This window comes from Hyperolius riggenbachi, chromosome 6 (assembly GCF_040937935.1).
Source record: "Hyperolius riggenbachi isolate aHypRig1 chromosome 6, aHypRig1.pri, whole genome shotgun sequence".
Lineage (NCBI taxonomy): Eukaryota > Metazoa > Chordata > Amphibia > Anura > Hyperoliidae > Hyperolius > Hyperolius riggenbachi.
The window spans coordinates 45,087,604-45,108,356 of record NC_090651.1 but is presented as its reverse complement, the minus strand read 5'-3'; the positions used below and the strand labels follow the sequence as shown (position 1 = coordinate 45,108,356).

Below are 20,753 nucleotides of genomic sequence, written 5' to 3'. Positions count from 1 at the left end.
CGAAACTGTTTAGGTCAAGTATATTTCTCTTATGAAAAGTGAAAGGTTAGATATAAAAAGTTTAATTTTTTTATACAGAAACCAGCTTTATAAAAATATTAAAAACCTAAACATCATTTTAGGAAAAGGAGCTCTCTCTCTATTTATATATTAACAATTCTCCTGTTCGTAGGCACTAAAATGTATGAAATTTTTGTAGTTAGATTTACACATCCAAGTTGGAGGACCTTCTTGGTATAACTTGGGGACCTCCTCTGTATTAGAGCTTGGTGACTCTGAAAGCCCTTGCTGAAATCTTTTCATGGGTGATCCCAAGTCGAGGATTTCCACCCAGCACATTTTCCTTCAATGAAAGTCCAAACTTTCCTTACCAAAATCTTTCTGGCCCCAATATTCCTCACCTACGGTCTTATTTAAAAGGTCCTTCTTGTAATTAGTTGTCACCTAAGCTCCCTGAAAGAAGTTCCTTAGTCTTCTACTAAGCTAGTCTTCCACGGTCACCACCCAGAGCTTCACCTCTGGGCGATTCTTTGACTGCCGCACCATCTTAGCTCCTCGCTACCTTACACAAACATATCCTTGCTGTGGCCGTGTGGACCCCCAAAATCACATGTTGATCATCATCTTCTCCAACCTTTGTGTGCCTCTTCAAAGCTCAGTTATTGGGTTAAAGGTGCACTTTGTTAGAGAAAGCCAATGCAATAAGTTAGCGCTTTGCCTTCTTAGAACTAAAGTCCTTTTTTCCCAGAATTCTATGCAGCTCTGGAGACATGTAGTATGGTTTGGATGAAGATCCATTGTTCCTTTCCAGATCTTCACCTGAAAGCGAAAGGGCAGCGGCAAGTGATAGGAAAGAAAGAGAAAAGAAGCAGGAAAATAAATTGCAAAGTTGCAGATTTACAGATAGGAAGCTCAAGTCACCTATAATCATAAGATGCAGCTGCAATATCTAAACACCGCACAGTAATTTTTCATAGACTCCCTTACTCACAGTGGTTGATGCTGATTGTAGAAGTAAAGATATAAATGAATGATCATGCAAGATCTGCCAATTGATTATACCTGCGTTTCCCCGAAAATAAGACAGCGTCTTCTATTAATTTTTGCGCCAAAAGATGTACTAGGGCTTATTTTCAGGGGATGTCTTATATTTCTATGAACTCACAAGTTCCTGTGCGGTTTTTCCTCCTGCCTTTCCCACTGTGCTGCCTCTTACTCTGCTGGATCCACTTCTTGTGTGCCCCTGTGCCCCCCCTTGTACCTTTAGTGTCCTCCTGGTGTCCCCCTCTGTACCTGTGTCCTCCTCTATCCCTGTCCCGTATCCTCCTATATCCTCCGCTGTGTCTTCTTTCCCTCCTGTTTGACCGGTGTCCCTTGTGTTATTTGATGCCCCCCTGCATCCTCCTCTTACCCTCAGCTCAATGCTTCGCTATCCCCCATGTCCTTCGGTATCTCCTGCATCCTCTTCTTTACCTCAGCTCCATGCCGCTATATGCCTGAGCTAAAACCTAAGGGGAAGAAGTATGGCAACTTTTGGTTCTGGGGTCTAGTAATATAACACAAGTTGCCATACTTTACTTTACCCCTTACTGTCGCTAGGGCTCACAGGATATTTTGAGCATGCTCAAAATTCTTGCTAGGGCTTACTTTTGGGGAATATCTTAATTTCTGGGAAATAGGTTATCAGCACAAATCGAATGAATCAAAATAATTGCAGCTCCAAAATGATTCATTCAGCATCTACATCTTAAAAATTAGGTTCAGTCTATTTCAGCATACCCAGTTAATTTATGAAGGACTATGGCCATTAAGATTTTTACAGTGGGCCTAAAGGAATTTCAAGTACAATTTGGCATTCTTAAAGCAATCCTGAAATGAAGAATAACGCAAACGTTAGGGCTGGTTCAGCCGGGCATCTGAGCCAGGCACCCGGTGGCTTGCTCAAATGCTTTTCTGCAAGTGAACAGAAAAGCATTCCGGTGGCGCTTCCCATCGTTTGATTCTTGCATTAAAGGAATACTATCGATGTATGCATTTATTTTTAAATGCTGTATGTTGTAGCACACATTAGGACAAGTACTAGGAGCAATTTGATTCCTCACACAGCTGTTCCTCTCAGCTGTAAAATCCTCTGTCAGTTTTGGCGTCAGTGTTGGATACAAAATGTATCTAATACTGAGGCTCCCAGAGGGCTAGACCATGTCTCTGCACAGGGGAGTTGCTATCAACTCCTCAGTTTATAGTTTAATTATCACCTTGCTGAAAGAATCTTATTGATATGGTGGTAAGGGGTTAAAGATTCTAGCAATGTGTGTTTATTATCTTTGCTTCTCTTGACTGATAAAGATACTAATAATGCTAATTGTAGACAGTGGTCTGCCCCTCAGCAGCTTGTAAAGTGGATGCAGCCTGGAGTGAATCACCACAAGCAGGAAGCCAGTCTGAGTGTAAACACAGACTGGTGTTATAGCTAGTTATATTCCAGAAATATTACAGCTCATTTAGTTACCTGTTACCACCTCAGATCAGCCTATTTCTCCTCATGTCTCCTGCATGCTGTGAGTAACACAGTGAAATATATTTGTGAGCTGTGTGACAGAGTAACCAAGCAGCTCAGGGTGACCCAAACTACTATGAGCTGTGTGAGAAATGAATTTTTAAGCAGGGATAGCGAGAGAGAGACCTGGGTGAATAAATAAAGTGCCCCTAGCACTAGTGGCAATGTGTACACTAATATCGAGTATTAAAAAATAAGTTGTTTCAATCGATAGTATTCCTTTAAGTTTTGATTCCTGCAGAGGAACACGGAAGCGCTGCAGTTATCTGATCTTGGTGTCCAGGCTGAAACCAGATGATTGGCAATGATGGAATCGAACATGGAATTTCGTGAACGGTAAACGTGAATGGCTGTAAACGATCATACCTGTGGCTGTCCATTCACTTGAATGAACAGCGATTAAACAACAACGATTGTTGCCGACCAAATGTCCGTTTGAACCGACCACACTTATTTTTGTTTTTTGATTGGCTCACAGTGATCACAGGGTCAGGAACCAATGAAATTGGCTCCTGACCGAGGTATGGAGCTCAGTTTTTACAGAGTTTCTATAGAGTGGAGTTGTCCGAAACCACTTCTGAGTTGGCAAAAACCAATGCACTGTGCTAGCCAACCAACCTTTCTCTATCAAGCACTAAGACATGTTTTGCTAAAAATATATATACATATTTCACATTGACATGCAAATCAATTTATAGCGTATGTTAGGTTTTTTTTATCACTATTTTAGTTCATATTCTGTCTCTCTCCATTAAAATGTAACCACCATAAAATGATAAATTGTTCATGTCTATGTGAGTTGGCAAACGTACAAATCTAACGGGGGATCAAATAATTATTTCTCTCACTATGGTCCATAGGCAATTAACTTATTTTCCTGAGTTTTCTCTCAGGTGATATTTTTACACCTTGTCAATAAAATGCCTTTTAAAGAACAGGCGATACCAATGCTAACCTAGAAATAAAAAACACATATATAAGTAGATAAATACTACTTCTACTTGCATAACAGATGTATTGTACTATCCACTTAATGATTCCTGTGAATTTTATAAAGGAAAAGCAGAAAATCCTATTCTAGGCAGTGGCCATCTTGCCAAGCTAATGCTGACATCATATCCTTCCTGACTCTTGTTTTCCCTCCTCCCTTTTCTTGCTAATTGTGTATTCATTAGCTGCCCTCCTCCCTGACTCTTGTCCCCCCCCCCTCTTGCTCATTGTGTATTCATTAGCTGCCCTCCTCCCAGAGTCTTCAGACACTCCCACTGCGGTGTATACTAGGAACTACACTGTCTTATCCTCCAATCACGGAGTCACCTCAGCCTTGCTTGTAAACACAAGTAACCAGAGGGTGTTTCTGATAAGCAGCTAGGCAGGGAAATAAATGGAAGAGGAGGAATATATTATAGATAAAAATAATTCCCAGCATTCAACTCTTTGGCACGGTTTGGCACTAGGGCCAGTGCTCCTAAAGTATGTGATAACTACAAACCATAACAGCAGAAAACGTTTTGCAAATTTTGAATGCAGGATTAGCATCCTTATCACTTAATACATTCAGACCAGTTGCTGTTGAAATTTGATTTTTATGGTGACAATACCGCTTTAAACCACCAGCAAGCAAGAAAATACTCTTTAATAGTACTTACTGGTATTCACCTTCTTTTTGGTACTTTTTCAATTGTAGAGTGATGAAAAGTTATTTTAAAGAGAAGATGAAAAAATATCTCCTAGGAGAAGGACTCAGTAAAAAAAAACTGAATAGAATAAGGGCTTATATGCCACCAACTCTTAAAGAGAACCCGAGGTGGCATTGTATTAGGTTAGTGGGGCACAGAGGCTGGTTGGGCACACTAACACCAGCCTCTGTTGCCCCATCGTGTGTCTCAAAGACCCCCCTGCTCGCCGCTATACTCCCCGCAGTGCTGGCGACACGCAGCGTGTGGCCAGCACAATGTTTACTCTAGCGCTCTCTGTCAGCGCCGCTCCGCCGCCTCCTCCGCATCGCCGCTACCCGCCCTCGTCCCTTCCCTCCCGCTGATTGGAGGCCACCTCGGGTTCTCTTTAATGTATTCACCAAGAAGGCTGCCACCAGCTCCTATAGCGATGGATTCTAGAATGGGAATTTGATACTTTGGCTCAAAACACTGTCCTAGGTATTTCAATGCCAGGAAGCCTCAGGAAAGCCTTCCAAATTGGCACAGCAAAAGAAACATCTCAACCTCCCTATTACAGTCAATTAACAGCAAAACATAATTGTACTTAATTTTTTACAGTCAAAGAAACACCAAGAAACAAGATTCAAGTAAAGCATAGACATAAAAGTGCAGAAAAGAAAGCAATTCAAATTAAATGGAAAGAGCTACATTGAAACGACTACCCTCCCACCCAATACTTTATTGACACAAAGACATACTTAGGGGTCTTTATAGCTGCAAAACTTAAAATTAGATTTTTTTTACTGTTCCATTACATTTCAGGGATTAATGGCAAACATTTCAACTTGATCACTTTCTTTTGAGTGCATATAAACAGTGTAATCCCTTTCACACTGAGTGCGGTGCATTGCAATCATATTGCTGAAGCCGAAAAGTCACACCACGCAGTAACAGTGCAGTACGACCATACAGTGAGGCAAACAGTGCAATAAAAGTATGCCTCACTCCTACTGTAGACGCAAGCATTGCCCATTTACGCACCAAAACCATCCTCGATGTGAAGCCCCATAGGAATATCTTTGCATTGCGTTGCAACGATATTGTCTGTTGTGATGCAACAGACCGGGTGTGACCACGAAAACTGCCAAAAACACAATTGTGATTTTCCTGTGCTTTTGCTATGATTTTTCACAATCACTACAGTATGAATGCTCCCATAGGGAGACACGATACTAGCAATATGCTGATTGCTGGCAAATGGCAATCTCGTGGGATCATCCACGGTGTGAAACAGCCCCAGGGGAGGACTGGCCAGGGGAGAAAAGGGGGGGGGGATTTCCCCCATCCCTTCCCTGCCCCCAGGCTGCCTCTCATTTAATGCTTTAGGACTGGTACAGTGCCTGGTGCTTTCATGTTTTTGTATAAGGCAATGTGAATCACTAGGCCGGTTGAGGGAAATAAAGGCCCAATTACAGAGCAATTAGAAGGCGGGTAAGCTGGTAAATATGCACAGCATGATGCAGAGCAGAGGCTTGTCTGCAGGGTCTGTTGGAAAAAATCTGTCTGGTCTCTCACCATTGTTAAATTGACAGCTACATAAGGTATTGTCTAGGTTGAAAAGTTTTCAACAGTCCCTAGACTGGCAGACAGTCTTCTAGACTCTAGAAGGGCTGTTTGCATAAATTGTGTAAGAGATTGGCAGAGACAGAAATATTACAGGCAAGTAGCCTCTGTGTGATGTGGCTGCAAAACAGATAAGCTCTCTGCTCCATCTCAGGTTATTCTCAGTCTCTCTCCTTCATTCACAGCCAGCCAGCCAGCCCCTAGTGCTGGCTGGCTGTATCTTCTTGTCATACAGGAAAGCTAAATAAAAGTGCAATCCTGGTGAGGCAAGTATCTTTTTCCCTCTCTGCCTCTCCCCATTTTCTCCTCTGACACTCTCTACTTTGTCCCCCCATCTTACCCTCACAATTTATTTACCCCAATCTTGTTATTAGTAACCCTAACCTAAAGCTGGCCATAAATGCATCAATTTTTACTGACAGATTCTTTCACTATGCTCAAATCATATTGGCTTTTCCACCTGTCAGTACCGAGAATGTATGCGGCCTATAGTGTGTCATACTATAATGTAGAGGTAAGACTGTGATGCCACTGACCACTAATAAAAAGCAGATAAGCAAGGCATGGATGTTGGGGTGGGGGCAATTGACAGCAGTGATGGGAGGAGAGGGCTGTAACTTCAGGAATTAGCAGAGCGGAGATCATGGTGCCAGGAGGGAGGTTAGTAAAGATGAGTTGAATGACTGAAGGAGATGGTGGTCTGGTAAAGGGGGAGGGAGGGTATCAGAGATGAAAGAGGGGCATATTTGAGGGATTAGTAGAGATGGTGGCGAAGGGGAGGACATAAATGTGTGTGGGAGGGATGAGCCTTGGGGAATTAAAGTGGCCATACATCTCTCAACGTGAAGGACGATCTACCAACTGTTTTGATAATTATTATCGAATCGGATGAAAATCTGTGTCACCACAAGCAAGCCCAATTGAAGATTTGACTGATTTTGGGCCGAAATTGGTGGAATGTATCGATCTGAGATGCTGGGAAATTTTGGGCCAATGTGGTTGATCAAGCATGATAATCACGAATGATGAACGCTACGTAAACCCCGGCCGTTGTAACTCAAAATGTATTAGTGCTTCCCGCTGCCGGTGCGTTTATACTTTACCTGTCATGCTGTCCCTCGAGTGTCCTTGCTGTATTTCCCATGTGACTACTGGCATTTAGCACGTGGGTCACATGTGTGATGTCATTTGGGCTGGGGCTGCCGTGATAACGGGCCTCTGGTTTGTGTTTTTCCTCCAGGCCAAAAGGTCCCAGTCCTCCCCTGAACAGCCCTTTAGTGTTTTTAGCACAAACTGGCAGTTGGGAGTGCCAGTATTTGCCGTCAGTTAGTGAACTGATGAATATGATAACAATGAGATACAAAACCTCCAGCCCTGTGCAGCTAACTGCTCTTGCATCGGGGTGGGATTTTTTTGCCAGTTTCCTAGCAACTGACAGGATATAAACTATTGTTGCTAAGGCTGCAAAGTAGATCAGTTTGAGTTTACTGTCGATTTTGTAACTTCTTAGCTTCTGCAGAATAAAATGGAATGATCATTTTTAATAAGGTTAAAAAATAAAAAAAAAAGACCAGAGCTATGGTATGGCAAGGTCTTTTTTTAAATCAAAAACTAAATTTTTGTTTAAATCTTTCATTACAGAAATCTTCAAAGTGAACCCGAGTTTAGAGTGAAATGGAGTCTGCCATATTTATTTCCTTTGCCTGGCAGTCCTGTTGATCTTCTGGTATCACTAGAGTCTGAGTCACAACCCTGAAACACGCATGTGGCTAACAGAGTCAGACTTGAGTCAGAGCACCTGATCTGCATGCTTCTTCAGGGTCTATGGCTAAAAGTGTTAGAGGCAGAGGATCAGCAGGAAAGCCAAGCAACTTGCATTGTTTAAAGAGAGTCTGAAGCCAATTAAAATACTTATTTTTACCTGCTATTCATGTTAAGCAATATGAGCAGTGCTAAAACGTTGCATTCCAGCGGCAGAAAGAGGGCTTTATACCCCCCAAATCCTGGGCCAAAATTCCACGACTTTCCAGGTCGTGGATTTTGCTGCCCCGGGGAGGCAGAGCTTAGTGCTGTAGCTCTGCCTCTTCTGGAGTCAATCTCCATGGATCTCCTCCTCTCCCAGTGAAAGAAGAATGAGGGGGCGGAGAGAGGTGGCGATCAGCGGGTATTGACTCCAGTAGAGGAAAAGCTACAGCGCTAAGCTCTGCCTCTATCAGGAAGCGCTCCCCAATTTTTACCCCGGGGATTTGGGGGGTATAAAGGCCTTGTTCTGCCGCTGTAATGCGGCATTTCAGCACTGGTCATATTGCTTAACATAAATAGCAGGTAAAAATAAGTGTTTTAATTGGCTTCTCTTTAAAGGGAAATAAATATGGCAGCCTCCATGCCCCTCTCACCTCGGGTTCCCTTGAAAATTCAGCCCTGATTAAACACTATTGATACATCAGATTACTAATTCTGCCCAAGTAAGGAAGTGTAAGAAGACAGCTAAGTCCCAAAGTACTGTGCAGGCTCATTATCTGCATCTCCAGATCCCCACCATGACTAAACTAGACTAAACAAGGGGGTAGTTGTGGGAAGGAAAGTAGATGTTCTTGGTTGTTATGTTCTTGGTTAGCCATTTATTTAGGAAAGGGTTCTTTACAGTAAGAGTGATTAAGATGTGGAATGCATTGCCACAGGAAGTAGTTATGGCAAATTCTTCAGGGATTTTATCTGATTGCCATCTGGAGTCGGGAAGGAATTTTTTCCCTTTTGGGGCTAATTGGACCATGCCTTGTAAGGGTTTTTCGCCTTCCTCTAGATCAACAGGGATATGTGAGGGAGCAGGCTGGAGTTGTACTTTATACTGGTTGAACTCGATGGACGTATGTCTTTTTTCAACCCAAGTAACTATGTACACAGTTGTGATGTTTATTATGTGCAAAACTAATAAAATGTATCTTGAAAAAAAAAACAAAAAAAACTGGCTGCCAGTATTTTGTGAGTTGTGGTAGAAAGTATCCCCCTAAAGAATATGATACTTACAGAAACACAGGAAAAGTGTATCGACACACATAGCATAGACACTGAAAAATCCATGTGCAATCAGGTAAGATCCAATAATCACCGTCTGAAGAAAACAGAAAACAAATAGTAGGGAATAGATTGTGAGCTCCTTTGAGGGACAGTTAGTGACAAGACAATATATATATATATACTGTACAGTGCTGCGTAAGATGTCGGCGCTATATAAATACTAAATAATAATAATAATAACATAAATTAGCACTTTGCTGAAACATAATAATCTGTATGATTCAGGTGTTATAAGTTTCCAGCTCCATTTATCCATCTAGAGATGTGCAGATCTTCAGAAAAGTGCTGATATTTCTGCATATTAGAATCAGAATCAGAATCGCATTTATTTCGCCAAGCACGACTGGGTCGTGCCCGGAATTGGGCTTGGCACAAGAATACAGGGCATGTACATAGAAACATATGAGACAATAGAGCATAGAACATCACAAGAACAATATTTTACATCAATACTTTACAAACACATCTGGTTCCAAACATATACGTGATACCTTTCCAAACACATCAGCCATGTGGTGGTTTATATGCAGAAAGTCATGGGGGGGGGGCAGTCTACGGGGGGAGAGAAAGGGCAGAGCGTATAGAGTTCAGCGAAATTACAGCTGAGGGGAAGAAGCTGTTTTTGTGTCTCGTGGTCTTTGTGGAGATGGACCGGTACCTTAGATACCTCCGGCCCCACGGGGAGCTGATTGAAAAACTGGTGGCCGGGGTGGGAGGGATCCTTGGCAATCTTCAGTGCTCTGGAGCGTAGTCTGGCGTTGTAGAGGGAGTCTGTGAGGCTTGGTGGTGTATTCTCCACAGTCAGCATGCAACGCATGAGCTGGCGTGGAGGAGGTACACACACTAGCACCAGGAAACAGGCTATCCCTAGTATAGTGGAGGGGAGGACTGACTCCAATAGGAGATTGTGGCGCACAGAGCCGGTGCAGATCTGACAGCCACAAACAATGCTTACGTTATAACGTCTCAGCGCAAAGTAGCGCTGAGCGCACAAACCAGAACTGAGGAGATCAGGACAGGTAGACAGAATGAACGCTTGCCAGCTAGCGGCTACTTAGCGACAGCAAGCGTCCAAAACCAGACAGACTGGAATGAGGCAGCCAATGCGATGCGGCGATGGCGTGCCTCACAAAGACTGGACAGGACAGTCAGAAAATAGCAGGATTAAGATAGATGAACGTAACACAGATAAATATACAATAAGTATGTTATCCTAGCGTATTACAATTACAGCTATCAATGAAACTATTTGTAACGTCTGACTAACATATGTATATATCGGCAATGAACCGATATATGACATAAGCAGGAACGCTGACTAACACTGGAGCAAAACAGGGAACAGGGCTCAGAAGGATTCGCTATCTCTTCGCAGAGATGAACGCAATCCACAAACGGTAACAGGACAGGATTCAGAAGGATTCGTTATCTCTTCGCAGAGATGAACGCAATCCACAAACAGTGACAGAACAGGATTCAGAAGGATTCGTTATCTCTTCGCAGAGATGAACGCAATCCACAAACGGTACCAGGAACAGGATAACTAGCTCAGCACGGGTGCTCACGGTACGCGCAAACTACCAAAACGTGCTGGAAGGCTGACTAACTGCACACAGGATATAAACAGTTCGTGTACGTATACATCAGCGACACTGATGTATTAACGTAACACAAATACAAGGAAAATAATAAACGTGCTGGTATGCATATATATTGGCAATGAACCAATATATGATGCAAAGACCAGCAAAGTATCTTTATAACAAGAAACACGATCGGGGGCTAAAGCGACAGCAAGGCAGGCTTAAGCTGAAGCTATGAAAACCCAAGGAAACCCTGCAGGAAGCAGATCTTTATACTGAGGTCATCCAATGGGAGCAGACATGCAGATTCCCACACAGGTGAATGATAATCAGTCACAAGCTGACAGCAGGGAAAGACAGACAAAGCTATGCAGCTTGCATGGAAATAGATCAGAACTGCCTGAGCTGCAGCACTACTACTTCCAGTAATAGCTGCTGCAGCAGCGATCATTACAGTACCCCCGCCTTTAAAAGCGGATTCCAGACGCTTTTCAAAACTGAAATTCCCAACAAAACAGTCTGACTGATAATTCATGATGACCGGGACAGCCCGGCAAGACCGAATTCCAGAATCAGTCCCCACAAGACTGGACCCATCAGAACCAGAACCTACAGAACCATGCCCATCAGTACTACAAGCCCCAGTGTGACACCCATCAGAACCATGATTTCCAGAAGAAAGCCCTCCGAAATTCCCTGAGCGATACCCACCGCCTTCCAGGAACCGTTCAGAAACGCCAAAGCCTTTGCAATGCCCACCGGTACTGTCTTTACCAACACAAAACCCACTGTTGAACCAGTCCAAGGTACCAGGACAAGTTTTCTCAGAGACCTCCCAGAACACCTTGAAGCTCCAAAGAGATCCCCATAGGTCAGAATGCCCCTTAGGCTCACATGGAGAACTATCAAGAACCCCTATGGAACCTAGGGCAATTCCCGAGTCAGGGCCACAAGGACAAACATCAATATCAGGGCTTTCAGGGACCAGAACCATCTCTGGGCATGCAGGCAGACTGGCAATATCAGAACGTGTTCCCACTAAGGAAGCATCAGAGCACGCTAACACCTTAGACACACTTGGGCATTCTGGCACACAAAGAACATCTGGGCACACCGGCACAAGAGAAACCTCTGGGCATGTCAAGGAACTGTGAGCCTCAGGGTCAGCCAAGACAGGACCAAAACCAGGACTGGCCAAAAAAAAATCATCATGACTAAACTTCGCAACTACTGGACTTTTACACGAGAATGCTGGATCAGACTTAGATGTCGCTGATTCCAGCAAAGTCAGTAACAAATCAGATTCAGGGGCACTAACAAGACAGGACAAATCTTCTGATGTATGCACTGAACCAGATAGGGACTCCACAACTACCTCTGGACTGGACAGAGACTCATTCAATACACTGGATTGGAGCTCATGAGGCGCTGCAGAACAAGTCAGTATTGCAGCAGCCCCCACTGGACTAGGCAGAACTGAGGAATTCCCTGGACAGGAAGGGGACTCTGGAACCTCTGCCACAGCGGCCAGAGAACCAGAATCTTTCAGGATACAGGGCTGGGTTTCAGGAACACTCATCAGACCGGACTGAAATTCTGAGATTTCTATTATTTTGACCAGAGAATCAGAATTATCCATGTTACAGGGCAAGACTTCTGAAACATTCAGAGGACAGGGCTGGAGTTCCTCGGCTGTTACAACACTGGAGAGGGACTCAACAACATTGGTTAAATCAGACTGTGTACAGGGCAAGGTATCTGACACACTTGCTGACGAGGACAATATTTCAATGGCTTCTGCTTTGCTGGGCAGAAATTCATCAAGTTTTATTAGAGCAGACTGTAATTCCAAAACAGCTGCTAGACAAGTGAATATTACTGCAACACCAACTGAGGTAAGCAATGCTTCAGCCTCCTCTGCTAGAGGGTTTAAAGTATCCAAAGTACTGGGTGAAGCATAAGACTCTGCGACCACAGCTTCACTGGACAGGATCACTGAACAGTCCATATTGCAGGGCAAAACCATGGAAGCACCTGCTGGACAGCATAATGATTCTGTGACCTGAGTTTTATTGGAGAGATCTACTGCACAATTCATGGTACAGGGCAAATTTATTGGAAAATTTTCTGAACAAGGTAATAATTCTGCGATTTCAGGTTCACATAGCAGATGCTCTGAGCTATTCACGAAACTAGAGCGAGGTGTAGAAACAGGAAGATCAAGACACAATGTTTGCGCATCTGAATCACCATTCATTTGTAAAATTGGAAAATTCAGATGCTGGGGTTCTGAGTTTACTAGACAGGATTGCTGGGACTCGGAAACTGATGTAGTGCATCTATTGGCATCTGCTGGATCAGACAGGAGTTGAACTTTATTAACACAGGTAATTTCTGCAGAAGTGTTTGCAGAGACAGGCAAGATTTTTCTGGTGTCTGTTTCACTAAACAAAGAGTCATGAGTACTGGCTAGGCTGGACTCGGAAGTCAGCAGGACCTCTGGATTCTCTGCTGAGAAATTTGCGCAGGGCAAGGTTAAGAATGTATCAGTGGCTTCTGTTTTACTGGGAAGTAACACTGAGTTATCCATGGTACAGGGTGGAATTGCAGGAACTTCAATTTCACACAAAAAGAGCTCCGAATCACCTGCTGAATCAGCCAAAGGTGCTGAAGCAGGCGGGTCAGAACGCCAAATTTGCGAATTCGGAGTCACATAAAAATCATCCAAAATCAGTTCCCACACATCAATCAAGGGAGCCACACAGTCATACCTACACACACCAGCCTCTATTAGGTTATAGGCTGACTTAATGCATGCGTTCAATACCATTTCACTTTTTGCACTGTAAAATTGACAAAATGAACTTGAATCATTCTTCCATTCACAGACCAGGGCTTCCATCTCTCCCCTCTCGAATGGAGGATCCCATGCATACTTAACAGCGAAACATTTAGGCTGATCACAGTCTGCAGATATGATTGTGGCAGGCACATGTATAGGGTTAATTAGCAGGTGATTGGCAGATTCCTTATTCTTAAGAGTCTCCAATACCTGTAGCAAGTGTTGAACTGTAGTGTATGCAAACTTCCCTTGGTTCACAAATAAGTTGATTTGTTCAATACTCTGTAATATCTCATCATAATCATACTCAGATAATTCTTTTAAACAAAAATCTTTATTTTCCCTAGCCAGGGAGGAAAGTTCATTAGTAGTTTCATAAGTCCATTTAACTCCCCTGAAAGACAATTGCATATCATTATCTGTTAATGGCAGAATCTCATTATAGGTCTCAGTCGCTAAGGACTCTGCAGATCGGACACGTTTCTTAGAACGTTTGCGTTTGGCCTTAGACCCTGCTGTTTTCCCTGCTGTTCTTGGTGATTTATTTAAGGCTGCAGGAAAATTATCAGTAACACTTTCTGCTTGCTGAACATTTTTGCAAGCAATTGAAGGAGTAGCTGATTGACCTGCTGCCAGGAGTTCATTAAGAGGAAAAGGCAATGGATCTATGCGCAACCAGTTATGGATCACAAACGCTAGAAATTCCAGCGGTCTGTCTTTCAAATCGGAATGATTGAGAACATCAAATGCCCACTGGAATAATTCCCCTTTAAACAAAATATAACTTAGTTGGAGTGCCCAGGTTGAAACAGGAGTCGCTTGGAGATCAGGATTGGTCAGGAACCTGGCACATTCAGAGAAAAACTCATTTTCTGTTTCAGAGCTAAGTTCTTCAAATTTCTTAAAGGAACAGGAACCATAGTTAACAGTGTCATACTTTCTGGGAATCCCCCCCACAATGGGGATTGGTAATGGGGTTTTCATAATGTAAGGCTTGGTGGTGTATTCTCCACAGTCAGCATGCAACGCATGAGCTGGCGTGGAGGAGGTACACACACTAGCACCAGGAAACAGGCTATCCCTAGTATAGTGGAGGGGAGGACTGACTCCAATAGGAGATTGTGGCGCACAGAGCCGGTGCAGATCTGACAGCCACAAACAATGCTTACGTTATAACGTCTCAGCGCAAAGTAGCGCTGAGCGCACAAACCAGAACTGAGGAGATCAGGACAGGTAGACAGAATGAACGCTTGCCAGCTAGCGGCTACTTAGCGACAGCAAGCGTCCAAAACCAGACAGACTGGAATGAGGCAGCCAATGCGATGCGGCGATGGCGTGCCTCACAAAGACAGGACAGGACAGTCAGAAGTTAGCAGGATTAAGATAGATGAACGTAACACAGATAAATATACAATAAGTATGTTATCCTAGCGTATTACAATTACAGCTATCAATGAAACTATTTGTAACGTCTGACTAACATATGTATATATTGGCAATGAACCGATATATGACATAAGCAGGAACGCTGACTAACACTGGAGCAAAACAGGGAACAGGGCTCAGAAGGATTCGCTATCTCTTCGCAGAGATGAACGCAATCCACAAACGGTAACAGGACAGGATTCAGAAGGATTCGTTATCTCTTCGCAGAGATGAACGCAATCCACAAACAGTGACAGAACAGGATTCAGAAGGATTCGTTATCTCTTCGCAGAGATGAACGCAATCCACAAACGGTACCAGGAACAGGATAACTAGCTCAGCACGGGTGCTCACGGTACGCGCAAACTACCAAAACGTGCTGGAAGGCTGACTAACTGCACACAGGATATAAACAGTTCGTGTACGTATACATCAGCGACACTGATGTATTAACGTAACACAAATACAAGGAAAATAATAAACGTGCTGGTATGCATATATATTGGCAATGAACCAATATATGATGCAAAGACCAGCAAAGTATCTTTATAACAAGAAACACGATCGGGGGCTAAAGCGACAGCAAGGCAGGCTTAAGCTGAAGCTATGAAAACCCAAGGAAACCCTGCAGGAAGCAGATCTTTATACTGAGGTCATCCAATGGGAGCAGACATGCAGATTCCCACACAGGTGAATGATAATCAGTCACAAGCTGACAGCAGGGAAAGACAGACAAAGCTATGCAGCTTGCATGGAAATAGATCAGAACTGCCTGAGCTGCAGCACTACTACTTCCAGTAATAGCTGCTGCAGCAGCGATCATTACAGAGTCCAGGGCAGGGAGTGTGTTCCCGATGATTCTTTCCGCTGACCTGATGACCCTCTGTAGTTTGCGTCTGTCGCCTTCGGAGGAGCCCGCATACCATACAAGGATGGAAGAACAGAGGACGGATTCAATGGTTGCGGTATAGAAGTTCGTCAGGAGTTTTTGTGACATGCCGAACTTCTTCAGAGGCGCCAACAGGATAAAATTCAATAAAAATGTTTTTATAAATTGCTTGGAGGAAGTGGTGGGCTTGCCTCCTGAAAGCAGACCCGAGATCCTTTCTCAATATAAATAGATACATTTATTATACGGAACCCCAAACAGTGCAACGCGTTTCGCAGGTCAAGCCCGCTTCATCAGGCAAAAAAATGGGGACAACAGGATTTCAGCAGTAATGAGTTTAGCGCCTCAGTATACCGCATTTATAAAGGAGCCCCATAGACACATACGTATATGTACATTGCCAGTGAGTTGGGCACAGGGTGAACCGAATAACAGCTCACCCTGCTTCCGCTGGAATTTATGGCAGGGTAAAATACTACTCCTCCTCTGAACCTCGAATTACCCATGCGCAGGCCCGGGGACTATAGCACTAGTGCTATGTGACCCAGAGCACAGTTGATTTGCCACAGACTGTTTGAGGTCTCTTTCACACGAGCATCTCACAGGTGCCTGTTAGCTGCTCCTGATCACCGGCTTGCAGCTTCCTAGCACTTGGCATGGGTGTTGGACAGACCCAGCCCCTAAGAAGTTGCATCTGAACACGGCCGTTGCCATGCTCAGACGCGAGATGGGGCATTTTTCCGACGCCAGATAGCGTCGACGTGTGTGGTGTTATAGCGGCTGCCATTCGGCTTCGCTTTAATTGCATCTGATTGCCAGCTGTGGCGGCAGACGGGAGCGCTGGACTGCTCGAAAAACTAGCAGTTCAGACGTCCTAAGCCTCAGTGCAGCAATAAAGCAAGTTACACAATTTTTCTGTTAAACCTTCTACAACAAAGGAAGCTCACCAAAGACTTACCAAAAGTGGCACCCAGTAGTAATTCAGATTGGGAGCTTCATTCGAGATGTATGGTATTTTTCTTGTGAAAAAGAAGAAAGCCAGGACTCCTGCAGATAAAAAAAAGAAAAAAAACGGATAACACTTTCACGAATTTATCCAGCTGATTGTAACCTCATCTATAGGGATACATTTAACCCTTTAGCAGCCAATTTATTTAGAGGCTTGCAAGTTGTCCAGGCCAATTTATTTTAGCACTTTTTTATGCCAAATTTGTTACATTCCCCCGCTTCTAATTAGTACTACTGTAATGTGTATTTATGGCCACTTGTCACTAAGGGGCAATGCGAGAGGACTTCTGCTTTCAGTTTCTATCATTTCTGCTAGTAGAGAGAGTTCAAAGCATTCCAAGAATTTTCAGCACAACGAGTTCTGCAGGCTGAGGTCGAAAGCAGCGCACTTATCTCAAACGAGAGAACTCTATTGAAGCACACTCTGAATTGTGAAATAAAATAATGAGGATGATGGAAAAGTATGTGCTGGGGGATATTTAAAAGCAGGCGCAGATTGCCTTCCGGGAGGTTAGAGAACAGAGACAGCTACAACAAATTTATTGGGAAGGAAGGGGAGACGGTAGGAAAGCCACCTGCTGTTGTTAATTTACCTGGGTGGGGGTGGGGGTCAGAAGTGGCGACTGCGTGACATTAATTTACGGGGTGGGGTGTGATGTAGGTGGCCTCTTGTTCTAGTTTGCCCCGTGGACCCATTCCATCTAGAGTCGGCAATGCTCTGAATGGCCAATTATGCTGCAGGAAACCTGAAAATAACTAGTTCCTGTGTTGAAGTTCACTTCAGCTATAGTGATAATCATGTCTTGGAGAACTCATAGAGAAGCATGTGATTTGTTTGATCAGCTGATAGATCACATCCTTCTTTAGCACATGATCATGACTAGCAAATCACAGACTTGCATAGCTATCACCTGACCAAACTGATCACATGCTTCTCCATGAGTTCTCCTAGACATGGCCATCACTATTCAGCTATGCCAGTGTAACTGAGCAGATTGGCTAACTAGGGGGAGCTAACTGGCACCAACAAACACAGTAAAAAATTGTCTGAATGTGAAATTTGATTAACATGGACAGATTTACTGTAATTCGGGGGACAGACTGCAATGTAATGTAGTGTAATTCTTTTAGGCCATCTATGCTGCCAAAATAAGTCACTTACCAACAGAGCCAGCAACAAATATTTTCCCAAGAAAGAGCAGAAAGTCTGTCACTTTGTCAAGGACCGCAACTCTGTAAGAAGAAAAGGAATGTTAGTGCTCTTTCTGCTCACAGAATGACTCTGAAGACCTTACAGCCTGAACAATACTAGAAATCTCCCAGAATGCACTGCATCTGAAAGAGACTGGTTTCGGGGTGACAGCCTCACAATCTGCTGTGCTCCACAAACTGCCAGAGCCTGTCAGGCACTTCCGCCACTGATAGGACAGGGAGAGTTTACATGAGGTCGGGGGGTTGGGGAAAGCTAGAAGTCTTCAATGAAGAGGACAGATTGAAAGCATGGCAGCCACTTCTACCGAGGGCATGAAGAAGACTCTATTTGGAGAGGCAAGTCTGAATAATTGAAACTTTGCTCCCCTTCCTACACCGATTTCCCCTTAACCGATTTCCCCCAGTGGACCTGGAAGTGCTAAGTAAAACAACACATTTGGTTATAGATCCTGTAGTGTCCCATTTTGCTGTTCTTCTGCTGCCTATGTCACTGCTCTGCGTGTCATTATGCGCATGCGCAGTGCATTATGAACTACAGTTACCCCCCAATTCTTTTAATTGTAGGCCTCCCACCCTCCCCATGCTACTTCCATGTCATTCTGCAGCCCCCAAGCCCCCCTGGTTCACAAGATAGGTTTGACTGCCATATGTTGGGAACCAGCAGTGGGGGGGGGGGGGGGGCTGCAATTTGGCTCAGACGTAGATCGGAGGAGGGGGTCACCCTATACCCTCAACATTTGGGAAGTGTAAGAGGCGTAGCTGGGGAGATATCAGCAGCACGAGCTTATACTGTATGTACTGCAAACGCATGAGAAAACGTGCTGACATAGCAGGAGGAAAACAGATCCCGCAACGCATGCACATGACACATCACAGCAAAACGTGACAGGTATCAGAGAGTTAATACACCACTTTAATGTGAACCTCCGGACTATAAATCTACTCAGCAGAACTGAAAAGGCTTGGTGTTTCTTTAACAGTTTCACAGCATCAGAATTTTTTTCTTTCTTACCAAAGCATCATTTTTAGCTGCATTTTTAGCTAAGCTCCACCCATCAAAGAAAAAAGGACACAGGACAGTTGGAACTGTGTCTCATGCTCCCTGTCACCTCCTTTCAACCAAAAAGATGGCTGCCCTCATGAAATCAAACATTTGCCTGTTCTTTTAAAACAGGGTGGGTAAGAGATTACATTACCTATATATTTTAATTAACATAACTAATGTAACTTAATGACAGTATGTTTGTTTAGGCTGGAGTTCCTCTTTAAGCGTGCTAATAGAGTAAGGCTTTAATAATACATTGTACTCGTACAACGGATTATCTTTTGTTTTAAAATAAAAAAAAAAAGCTTGTCTCTGCGAATGTTTACAGTACAAAAATGAAAATAAGCCAGGAGCAGCCACTTCTCACTGTTATCAGAACTTCCATAGAGTTATGCTAATGAGTTTTTCATGTTAATTTAACCCCTTTAGAAGCATTGGGAAAAGCCTCAAAATGCATTAGTCAAGCACAGACCATAGTGTGTTAATATGGGGTTTATTCACGTAACAGCAGTAAAATTTCCATATGCATATGTGTTACCTATGTAACGTGAATTGTTGCTAAGGTTCCATGCACATAGCAATTTTATCGCAGTTACATAAATATACCCCAGTGTCTGAAAATTCAGAGTGTAACTGCTTGTACTGCAAATTCTGGGGGTGACAGGTCTGCATTTAAAAAAATGGTACATTGCAATATTGACCAAGACCTCCCTTAAAGGACAACTGAAGAGAGGAGAATATGGAGGCTGCCATATATATATATATTTCCTATTGAACAATACCAGTTGCCTGGAAGCCCTGCTGATGTATTTGGCTGCAGAAATGTCTGAATCACACCAGAAACAAGCATGCAGCTAATCTTGTCAGATCTGACAATAATGTCAGAAACACCTGATCTGCTGCAAGCTTGTTGAGGGGCTATGGCTAAAAGAATTAGGGGCAGAGGATCAGCAGGATAGCCAGGCAACTGGTATTGCTTAAAGAGGAACTCCAGTGAAAATAATGTCATAAAAAAAGTGCTTCATTTTTACAATAATTATGTATAAATGGTTTAATCAGTGTTTGCTCATTGTAAAAGCTTTCCTCTCCCTGATTGACATTCTGACATTTATCACATGGTGACATTTTTACTGCTGGCAGGTGATGTCACTGGAAAGAGATACTGTTTGCTTTGTTGGCAGTTGTAAACAGCTATTTCCCACAATGCAAGGAGGTTCACAGACAGGAAACTGCCAGGACCATGGTCCTCACAATTGTAGGTTTCCCCACAATATCAGCCATACAGAGCCCCCCCCCCCCCCCCCCCATCCCCCCTGATGATCCCTTTGTAAAAAGGAATATATTTCTCATGGGAAAGGGGGTATCAGCTATTGATTGGGATGAAGTTCAATTCTTGGTCACGTTTTTTCTTTAAAAATAAATAAATATGGCAGCCTCCATTTCACTTTAACTTCAGTTGTCCTTGAAAGTTATTTTAAGCACTCTTAAATATAACTATTTAAACACATTAAGCGTCTTCAAGCCAACCATGCAGGTTTGTATGCTGTCTTTATTTGTCCATGTAAAATGCAGTAACTTACCGCACAACATTCCTCATTAATAAGAAAAATGCATCCCTGGCTGATGTACAGAAGTTCTTCCCATACATTGCAATCTGTAAAACAGACAGAGTAATAATGAGACAAGAAGGAACCAGCCACATAGCAGAACACTGGAGCATGGTCAGGGGTGCTGCTTGGTCCAGGTAAAAAAGCAGCTGCTTGGGGCCTCACCCATAGCAGGGGCCTTCCATGCTGCTAGGACGGCACTAGGACGGCACTGTCTGTGACTTGT

The 20,753-nt window shown here is 43.5% G+C and overlaps 1 protein-coding gene across 4 annotated transcripts in view; it reads right to left on the bottom strand.

Moving 5' to 3' along the window:
* SLC44A5 (solute carrier family 44 member 5) overlaps positions 1-20,753 on the bottom strand; it is a 247,105-nt gene that overhangs the window by 23,629 nt on the left and 202,723 nt on the right. For 3 of the 4 annotated variants that reach the window (XM_068239204.1, XM_068239203.1, XM_068239206.1), the window contains 5 exons: positions 20,501-20,574; positions 17,826-17,896; positions 16,614-16,702; positions 8,866-8,950; positions 86-819 (listed from right to left, as the gene is read on the bottom strand). In XM_068239204.1, coding sequence (XP_068095305.1) covers positions 707-819; positions 8,866-8,950; positions 16,614-16,702; positions 17,826-17,896; positions 20,501-20,574 — 432 coding nt within the window. In that variant the 3' untranslated portion in view covers positions 86-706. Of the gene's footprint in view, positions 1-85; positions 820-8,865; positions 8,951-16,613; positions 16,703-17,825; positions 17,897-20,500; positions 20,575-20,753 lie in introns of those variants that run through there. The other variant, XM_068239205.1, reaches the window with a different exon arrangement.